The sequence below is a fragment of the Scatophagus argus genome, chromosome 4, assembly GCF_020382885.2.
Source record: "Scatophagus argus isolate fScaArg1 chromosome 4, fScaArg1.pri, whole genome shotgun sequence".
In the NCBI taxonomy this organism is placed as follows: domain Eukaryota; kingdom Metazoa; phylum Chordata; class Actinopteri; family Scatophagidae; genus Scatophagus; species Scatophagus argus.
Window position 1 is genome coordinate 8212061 of NC_058496.1, and position 10400 is coordinate 8222460.

The window sequence follows — 10400 nt, forward strand, 5'->3', positions numbered from 1 at the left end:
GAGAGAGAGAGGCCCCGTTTTTGGATGTCACCTCTGTAAGCAGTGTGCAGTGCACTGACAGCTGGAGGATGTTTCTGGCTGTCAGCCTTCCTCCTGCTCCTCCTCCTCCTCTCTGTATCTCCTTAAGTCTCATGCTGTGATTGGATCTGTGTTTCCTGTCAGTATGAAATGACCCAATGACCACACACTTCCTGCATCGCTCACACGTTCACCACCCTCTTCCTCTCGTCCTTCCTCTTTGGACTCATTTAGTTGTAGAGGTTTAGTCAGTGGATATGCAGAGTTTTCTGCACACTATTACGTAACTTTTCTCTGATGGACACTGATCTACTGCTCATGTTGCCTTTGAATACATTTTAGTGTATTTTTACTCCCCTGTTGAAGTCATCAGGTGAAGTTTGAATACTGGTTGGAGAACACTGCCCTCTGGAGGTTACTCTAACATGGGCTTTCATTTCTCTCAATGGGCTTGTGAGGCAGGATTAACAAAAACCAAAGTAAGACATTAAAGATTAGATCAGTATTCTTAAAATTCATATTTAGTTCATAAGTGCCCTTAGGTTCACTTCTCAGGGAGCTCCTCCTCTCAGGCTGCATACAAATCATTCCTCATTAACTAAATTTGGCCTACCCCAGTGGCAACTTTAAACCCAACCCTAAAACATCACCATCTATAAATGTAACCAGAATAGAACCATTTAATGTGTGGTGACTGTGGAGGGTACTGCCTTGCATGAATCACTGCATGGCCACAATACAAACCTTAATTTACAAAGAGAAAAACACCACATTTTCAGTTCACTTTTGAATTGTTAAGAAGAAAATTGTTTTAAAAAACAAATAAACAATAAAGCCATAACAAAAAACAGTAATACAAATTGTTTGCATAGTGAGGTTACAAAATCAGATTTTCAGTCACTGTCTATGAAGCATCATTATGCAATGAAAAGGTATAACTGATTAATGTTGCAGCTACTTTCATCAGCTTTGTTCCTGTTTGCAAATACTGTCCTTAGCTGGCAAAGTAGCTCTCGTTAAGGACAAACACATTTTGTTTCAACTGCAGATCGTGGAAAAGACCCTTTCTTCACCAACACTTTCCACGACTCACGAGGGTTGCCTGTTCCAGGACCTCAGGGTCCCCCCGGGCCTGTCGGTGAGTGTTTGTCACGAGCCGTATTGTGTTCATCTCTGTGTTGTGATTGTGAATCTGTGTCCCTACACTAAGTGATTCAGTTCATTCAAATGCTTTTGCATATAAAAATACACCAGATGCACAGTGCAGTTTGCCTTATAATGTATTGTGTTTCAAAGCAATTTCATTCAACTTTCTCAATCAGACATTATTAGGTAGTGGTCAAACTGAAAAAGATGTTTCAGTTTCTGTGACTCAGAGTTCACACACCGAAGCAACCCTGAACCTATTTAATATATAAACACCTACAGATGCTGTATGTATGTCAGGGTGAGGTCACAATTACAAACCAGCACCACCCCCTCACATAGGTCCATGGTGCTAATATAAATCTTTCTATCTATAATGCAGGTCCTCCAGGTCCCAAAGGCCCAGCAGGACCTCCTGGCCCATCGGGACAGAACGTAAGCTGGCTCATAGCATAGTGCTACACCATGTTCACTTACTGAGTTTAGCGCTGCCAGATTTGTTGCAGTACAATTGTATCATTGTCATTTTGAATTTCCTTTCTGACTCAACTCAGGGTAAACCTGGAGCCCCTGGAATGCAGGGCCCAGTGGGGCCAAAGGGAGAACGCGGGGAGAGAGTAAGTCCACTCAGAGCTTGTTAACATTTTCTTCATTTACTCTACATCTGCTTCCTAAAACAAAACTCTCCATGACATGCCTTTGGTTTTTCAGGGTCCTTTAGGTTACCCAGGAGAGAGGGGCTTCAGAGGCGAGCCGGTAAGCCACCTCCCTCCACCCCGCTGCCTTGAGGGTTATGGAGTAAACACGCACATGGGGGAAAACATCAACACATGTCATAGCTAGTTACATTACTGTAAGCTACACTAACCAGCAGCGCTACAATCCACACTGACCAGTGACAACACAATGTTGTAGAGAATGAGCTCCTTCTGTGGAGGTAGTGTGCAACACTTTCATTAATCTTTTGAAGTCAAGCCTTTTTTTAATCTGTTGTTAATATTCATTTGCAGGGAGTGCCGGGTCCCAAGGGAGAGCCTGGAGAGAAGGGCTTGCCGGTAAGAAAGTAGTAGGTGGTAGTTCACACAGTTCACGTGGTGACGCAGGGCCTGCGCAGGAGGGTTTTGCATTTATTTTAAAGACTAAAAAAGAAAGTTTAAGTTTTTAGATTCCTTTGTTGAGCATTAAATATTTTCTCTGCGTCTGTCTAACCCTTATTTTTCTTTCACCTTTTCCTCATTTTACAAGAGCAATCTAAATGTAAGATATTTTTATTTTTGTCATCACATGTTCATTTTGCAATGCAATGGGTCTATCCAGTAACCCAAATTAAGTCTAACCATGACCCACTTCTCAGGTTATGGTTATGATCTTTTTACAATCACTATGTTTATGACTGTGATTGGCCACAAAGTAGCGTTCAGCTGCATCTCTTTTTCTCTTAAATCCATACTTTCCTTCTTGTTGGTTGTCATGAAGTATCTGTTTTACAGTGTTGATTTTGTTTGAGTATATATATATATAATATATATATATATATATATACTGTATATATATATACATATTTTAGCTGTTGATTTGTCAGATTTTTTTGTGTGAAACCTTTTGGTGTTAATGTGTTTTTGTTTTTGTTAGTCCTTGGGGTGTGCTCAGGACTGCTGTCCCCTGTCACGACACTCTCCTCTTGACCCCAAAGCTGTCTGACTCCCTCTGCAAGCTACTGTCCCCATGGCTACCTTTCACAGTCACCTTTTCAGCATCTGACTTTGGCATATACATATAAAGATACAGAATCCAATATAAAACACCATGCGCCAGCTAATTGGGTGAAAGGTCTGAGATTGTAGTAAAATTCTTTTGGAATCAAGTCATCATCTTTATTTGAATTCAGCCACATTGTCTTACATCTGATCAATTTGTTTGACTAAATGTTCTAATGAACCACAAAGACAAAGTTTGAAATGTATATGCCAAATCACTTCATATGTGTCAGTGGTGGGTCCTGTTGGGTTAGAGGTGTGGTACTCTGATGTGAGTGGAGTGGATACAGCTTATCCTCTTTTATCCCACAATGTAATCTTGCATGATTTCATCTTCAAGTAATGAAACTCATAAACTTTCTTTTCTGGGTGTGAAAATCAACTACAAAATGTGTCTAATGAGCACAGTAACCATTCAAAAAGAAAAAAAGCAAAGTATTATTTAATTCCCCAAAGTCCTCAATGTTTTATTTGTTATTGATTGCATTAATTCTTTGTTAACAAGACTAAGGGTGTACAGCCATGCTGGAGGCTGTGAGGCTGCACTGTAAAGTCAGCATGCTAGCACAGAGTTAATTTGCTGACGTTTAGCAGATATGTTCATGGTTCATGGATTGTCTTTAGTTTTGCACATATTTAGTCAGAATGAATACATGGATGACTGGGGTTACAGTGCCACATGAAGTGCTGAATACTCAGTGCAAACTTGCATTTACAAAAAGAATAGCATTCAGTTTTCATGTTAGGGCAGTGCACATTGGATTTCTTGGCAATAATTGAAAATAATTGTTGAAACTTATAACTAGAGCCACATCTGAGTCCTTATTTTTTTGCGGGTATTTGACCAATAGTTGTTGAGATACTTCAGTCTGAACCAAAGAGGTGGAGCGACCAACAAACTCTATCTACATAAAATGTAGTCAATAATTGTTTGACCCAGTGAAACTTTGCCTTTTTTCTTCAAAGTCCTTGGTTTGTCTTACTAATCACAGTGAAAAAAATCCTTCACCTGCACACCAAAGCCTTCAGCTATTCTCTGCATGCCTTCTTTGGTGATTGTCTCTGTCTGCTTTCTCTTCTTCAACTACTTCTGTTGTTATTGTGAAGGTATGACTCATGAAGCAGTTAACAAAAGACAAAATAAATTAGATTTCAGCGTAAATGTGTACTGTCTTCGTCCTCTCAGGTAAAGTGGGTGACGTTTGTGACCACAGTGCTGAGAATGAAAGCTGTGGTGCTGAAAATACTCGCCTGGCTTAACTGCTGCAACCCAGTGTAATGAATGTGTTATGTGGATGTGTAATCCAGCTATGTTATGTCAGCAACATGAGGCTGGTCTGTAATGTGCATGCTGATGTTACCCAGCCCAGCATGGCAGAGACTGACTTCATATAGCAGCATGGCCCGAGAATAAGGGACATACTGAGAAATCCAGGGAGCAGATATGTCTGAAAGTGCTGGGCAAATATGTGGACTGTTTTAACCTTCTAACTGCTGGACTGTATTGAGAGAGAGAAAAAAAAAAATGACTTGCACCTTGGCGAGCAGTTCTTTGGCTTGTGCTCCTTACCTTGACGGCTGTATCTATCTTCACAGGGTGACGGAATACATCAGATCAGAGAGGCGCTGAAGATCTTAGCCGAGAGGGTTTTAATCCTTGAGACTATGATCGGTATTCATGGTGAGTAGGAGGCCTGAGGCAGGGTCAGCTTTAGGGAGGGGGTCAAAGGTGGGATGGGGGGGGGGGCTCAAACTCCTACCGTACCTCACTGCTGGGACAGGGAGTGGGAACAGTCACGAGCAGCCCCAGGACTCAGGCTGGTGTTTCCACCCCCTCACGCAGTCCCCCTGTCACTGCTCTCTGATAGGACATTAGTTTGCAGATGTTCTACGACTTGCAGGCAGACCTTGAGCTTCTGGCTCGCAGGGTGACGCTGCTGGAGGCTATCATCTGGCCAGGTAACGCTGAGACACCCTCTCCCACAGCTCTGCCAGCTCTCACTGACCCATCTAGAAAGTCTTGATTGAGTATTAGATTTCCATTACTGAACTACTGAACAGTCACTGAAAAGTAGATGTCTTTTAGAAATGCTTTCTTATGTCTGAATTGTGTTGGCTGTGATGATCCTATCATGGCAGTGTGATATTATGTTAAAGGCCCTGAAAACGTGTGTGCTCAATCGGCTTCTTAATCTCAAAGATGTGCTCCCTAGATCCTATGAGAACAGTAACGTTTGTGGTCATTTCACAGGAGATATTTCTGTATTTGTGCATCTGTTGGTGCTGTTGTCACCTGTGTAAAAGGATGATGTCACATACCCAGGATTTAGCAACATCTGAATCAAAATCTCATGAGGGTTCACTTTGGTTTTTGATGTCACCATAAATGTCAATCAAATTAGGTTAAATCCCACATTCCCACAGTCCTGCAGGGACAGAAAAGAGTTTTGAGGGTTTAACTCAACTCATTAACAGCTTTTTGTTTGTTCACTTGGTTCTTTTTTTCCTTTTTAATTTTTTTTATTATTATTATTCTGTGATTGGTGTTATTGAGTCAAAAACTAGGACACTGACACTGAAACGTTTTCAGGGGCTTTAATTTTTTGTATAATAATCTTGCTTTTGGGTGAATGTGTACCAATGCATGTAAATAATTTAAGTCTAGTTAGTAGAGCTGCAGTGTTTAGACAGTGAGATGATTAGACAAATGACAGAAAATAAATCAACTACAATTTTGATAATGGATGTTCAAGTCATTTATGAAGTAAAAATACCATACAATTGCTGGTTTTGGCTTCTCAAAGGTGAGGAAATATTTGGGTTTTGAACTGTTGACTGAAATCAGCCAATTTTCTAACAATTTGTGCTAAGAATAAAACCAAAAACTATTAATAATGATAGTTGCAGCCCTGATAGCCACATGTACCTCCTTTACAGCAGAATCAAGCTAAGTATTTGTTAGATCCTATGAACATTCTGACTACTTAGTAAATTCATGATTTTATTATAAAAGCTGGGCCACTAGTGTCAGATTACACCTCCATGTTAACAGCTACATCACAGTAGGCTTTGATTAGGACCGCAGAGTGCACATGTCCACACACACTGATGGACAGGGAGGCCCAGTTCCAACTGCTCTCTTTCTTCAACAGAGCCTGATCTAGGGTCTGGGGATGGACCGTTTGGCACAGCCTCCCCTAGTTTCTACAGAGATAAGCGAGCAGGTGCGCTTCCATATCGACTTGCTTCTCCTTTGTCCTCCAACACCAAGGTTCGAGGGAAGTAGTGCCCCCCCCTCACCCCCTGCTCACCCTGAGGATCACAGGCTGGGTTGACTCCCCCTCCTTTAGGTCTCATCGGCACTCAACAGATTTAGACCTTATCTGATACCCTCTCTGGGCTTTACTGTCAGATTTAGGATGGGAGACACCTCAGGGAAACTCCACTGATACTCCACAATGCCCTCCTACATCGGGAACCTGAGAACTAGTTTGACTCCCCCCCACCTCCATAACTAAACACTTTTCTTTCCATAAGATACCCAACAGCTTCTTTTGAGTCTCATTTCTTTGGTTACAGAAGCCTCAGAATAATCAATCTGAATCTTCTGTGGTGCTCTTTGAGCTACCAACACTCCTGGATAATAAGGGTCATTTAGAGTAATCAGTTAAAGGAGGAATCAGATGTGAGGAAATAGACTGGATTTGAGTTTGTATTGCTTTCACAATTTAACTGCTATCTGAAGAGATTCCACTATTTAAGTATATTTCGCATGTAAAACTTGCAGGACACAAGTATACAAACAATCCTCTTCTTCTAGTATTACTTTTGTTACACTTCTATCATAATGTTTAATCCCATTTTATGTAGTGCACTAAAAAGATGAAGTCATCTCCACGCTAACTGAGATATGTGTTGCTAACAGTGATTTGTAGTTTTCTGATGTGACTGTTTTCCCCCCTTCAAGTACAGACTGTTAAAGTTATTTAATACACAGTAGTATATTTACATGTCACATGTGCAAAGAAAGCACAAATGTGTGCATCTGGGTGTATTTGGTTCAAAAACTGTCATAAATTAAACAAAACATATACAAAATACACACAGGGGAAACAGCAAAACTGTTAATGGAACTTGAACATATTTTTACCACTGTTGTGTAAACTGCATAAATTGTCCTGATGAAAAGACTTGATAGTTGTTTTTTCATCTTACATCAAACTTACTGTTAAACTATTTAAAATGATCAATTGTAGTTTATTTTGTATGATGTTGTGTAACCATTTCATACTTCAAACTTTTTTTCTTGCAAAATGTGTCACGTGTTATTAAGATAATCCTGTCCAAATGATTGGTGTAATAAAATGATGTTCATTGTTTTGTTTTTTTTAAACAAGTCACCAAGTCACTTCATTTGTGTCGGTGTTCATTAAACACAGTTGCAGTGTGAATAAATGACGCCCACTCTCTCCAGTGTACCTTTTATGATACAGAAACCATCTTCAAATCGGTCAAGTTTGCATCTACACTCAATTAGACTCACAGCTGAGGAAAAAGAGGAACTGTACTCCCGCTTTCACACAGGAATTTTGTTCATGAAATAGGTCTACAAGTAGCCCACAGGGAAAATCTAATACTGAAGCTCAGCAAAACCCAAGCATAATGAACGTCCAGTGTACTGCATAAGAGCAAGTACTGTTCCAGGCCAGGAGAGTGAGGGTGTCTAGGTGCTCTGTGGTGGCAGAGGGCTCTTCCCTTTAGACACCACCACAGCCTGTTCTCCAATGCTGTCATCAATAAGCAGAGAAATGGCGCCATCTAGCTGTTTTGAGGCTGCTAGTGCCACCACTGCTTTCTCTGTGGGGAAGCCCATCTTCTCCAACTGCTGGAGTCTGAGAGGAAACATTGGTCTTTAAGTTAATTATATATAAATTAAACCTGATATGCATGGTGATATTAAATTATTACGAACCGAAGAGATGAAACCGATGATTTGTGCACCTCCACTTTAGCATCACGGCTGTCAGGAGCATCCTGTAATGAGGCCAGTATCCCTGCCCTTAGCATCTGTTCATCCAGCACCTCAGTTTCAGACTGAGCAGCAGACTCCTTTATTATCCAGGCATGCGATGGGTCCACCCAGAGATGGTGATTCAGAACAGAGGGATCCCTCATGGGGGCAGCAGCTGCCTGATCCATGGGCATCCTCTGAGGATGAGGATGCCCGTGAGGAGGAAGTGATCTAGACCTGTGACAACAGATGAAGTTAAAAATGATCAAATCTGCTGCGGTCATGCATGCAGGTGGTGAGTGTGCATATTCAGTCAGACTCTGGATGCAAACGAGATGAATCACACCTCTGTGAGGTCGTGTAGGTGGGCAATCTGAACCGGGCTGAAGTGGGAACATATACCCAATCAGGAATGAAATCCAAAACCCTGACCTCCTCCAGCTCCTGTAACATCCCAATGAAGGACTGATGATCTGTGAGGTACAGTATACTAAGGATAATAAAAAGAGGTGAATATAGAATAAGAAGAAGGAAGAGGGAACCACTGTGTTCTCTCAGCAACAAACAGTAAGCCTACATGAATGGTCATCTAGACAATTGCATTTTAAAAGCCATTAATTTTTCTGTAACTTAATCAGGACTGAAACAGAAAATACACAAAAAAGAGTCTGCGAATAAAAGATAATTTAAAAAGTTGTTAGTCATAGTAAAAAAAAGGGGGGGGTCAACATTGGGTAAAAGTTAATTGTGCCTGTAAAAAGTGAATTGAAAAGTGGAAGGAGAGTGAATTTTTTACATGCATCAAATAAGTGAACAAACAGGAAAGGATACAGTTGTGTCCGATGCATATTGCGCAGAAGTGAATCAGTGCGGGTGTCCCGGGCAGCAGCAGCAGACCAATCAGCAGAAGAAGCCAGGGGAGAAACCAGACTGGCAAACACCTCAACAGCCTCCTCTGTGTCACCTGACGGCACTGCGCTGTAAACAGAGCCAGCTGGATGGCAGAGTAACCACTGATCCGACTTGCCTCACCCCCACCAACAAAGAGGACCAGTGTGTAAAGAGGAGGTAATATGGTCATTGTTAGGATAGAAAGGGCGAGGAAGGCGACTGTCCCCCAGCGATGTTCCTGGCATCTTCCAGTTGTCAGCAGGAGTGCAACACTAACCAGCAAAGAGGACAACTCATCATGACTGAAAGCATACAGGAACACATCTAACGTGGAGAAAAGAAGAGAAAATTGCGTTGAATGCTATGATTTCAACAGCTCTGAAATATCAAATTTGCATGTAGGCCAATAAAACTGGTCATTATATTACCTCTGAGCCTTGGGAAGTCTCCATTTGGACCCAAGCTGAGACTTGCCTGAAGGCCTCCAGTATATAACAGCAGCATAAGTGTTATGCATAAACATGTTCCCAGACAGAAGCCAGGGCGACCCGATCGAAACCAAAACCATACTGACGACACACGACCAAGCATTATTTGGGATTAGCTGCGGTTTCTCCACTCACTTGTCCTTTTGTCGCATAATTCTGGTACACAAGCGTCCGTGTGTATTCAACACCTTTCAAGAATCAGATAACCTTACAAATATAACTCTGTTTATTTTTCACTATTTTGAGAGTGGGGACTGAGCAAACCCACATCTTTGGCTGCAAAATCCTCTCGGCTACCGACAAGGAGCTTGTTGTGCTTGTACGACAAGACTACGAGTTTAACGTCTATTCTATTCTATTCTATGCTAATGCTTTTAAATAAGAAAGAAACCCCAGTCGTGGAAATGTTTAGATGGTTTGTGAATCGCCACTTCCGCTTGCGTCACTTTGTCTTCTTCTGTAGTTTCCGTGACAGTAGGCACAGGGAGTAAAGAAGCATTATCGCCCCCTATTGGACACACTGAATTAAAAACAACCAACACGCTGATAGTGACACATTGTTTAGGTCTTCTAAGATATTCTCTGGATCTATTTTCTCTCAAATATGGTGGTGTGCTGGTGCTCTCTCTCTTTTATGCAATACTAAATGTAATATTTTTGGATTCAGGGCTGCTTATCAGACAAAACAAACATTTTTTGGTTGAAATGTGTGTTTTTACGCCAATGATTTCCATTAGATAATATATTTGAAAATACAGTTAAAGTTAAAGAATAAAATACATAGGACAGACAAGCATCCAAAGTTACACACGAAAATTACATAACAAAAGGAACACAAGATAAGGAAAAAGAAAAGATTTTTAACTAACACGTTTGACGCTAGCGGGGGACAAATATCTATGTAAAAAGTCATAACACAGAACAAGCTGTTACACTTTTAATGTTTTCTTGGTTTGAATTGAATGAATGTAGTGTTTGAAGTCACTGCTAAAGACGAGCGTGTTATTTTACATTTAAGCAAAACATTCGTCCATACCATATCATCAGCCAGTTGACTGTAACATGAAATCACATACAGTAATATCTCTT

General features: G+C 41.0%; 2 protein-coding genes across 3 annotated transcripts in view; one reads left to right on the forward strand and one right to left on the reverse strand.

Moving 5' to 3' along the window:
• emid1 (EMI domain containing 1) overlaps nt 1-7385 on the forward strand; it is a 51517-nt gene extending 44132 nt beyond the window's left edge. Inside the window, exons 11-17 of one of the 2 annotated variants that reach the window (XM_046387406.1) lie at nt 1067-1156; nt 1547-1599; nt 1719-1781; nt 1876-1920; nt 2175-2219; nt 4790-4880; nt 6074-7385. In XM_046387406.1, coding sequence (XP_046243362.1) covers nt 1067-1156; nt 1547-1599; nt 1719-1781; nt 1876-1920; nt 2175-2219; nt 4790-4880; nt 6074-6207 — 521 coding nt within the window. In that variant the 3' untranslated portion in view covers nt 6208-7385. Of the gene's footprint in view, nt 1-1066; nt 1157-1546; nt 1600-1718; nt 1782-1875; nt 1921-2174; nt 2220-4517; nt 4603-4789; nt 4881-6073 lie in introns of both variants that reach the window. The other variant, XM_046387407.1, reaches the window with a different exon arrangement.
• A 3-nt stretch (nt 7386-7388) lies between these two features.
• Nucleotides 7389-9731, reverse strand: rhbdd3 (rhomboid domain containing 3). The gene is made up of 5 exons (XM_046387409.1): nt 9252-9731; nt 8764-9147; nt 8279-8405; nt 7894-8169; nt 7389-7813 (listed from the first exon to the last, which is right to left on the reverse strand). Exons 1-5 carry the CDS (start codon nt 9412-9414, stop codon nt 7645-7647), a joined length of 1119 nt encoding a protein of 372 aa, XP_046243365.1. The 5' UTR covers nt 9415-9731; the 3' UTR covers nt 7389-7644.
• Nucleotides 9732-10400: the final 669 nt, after the last annotated feature.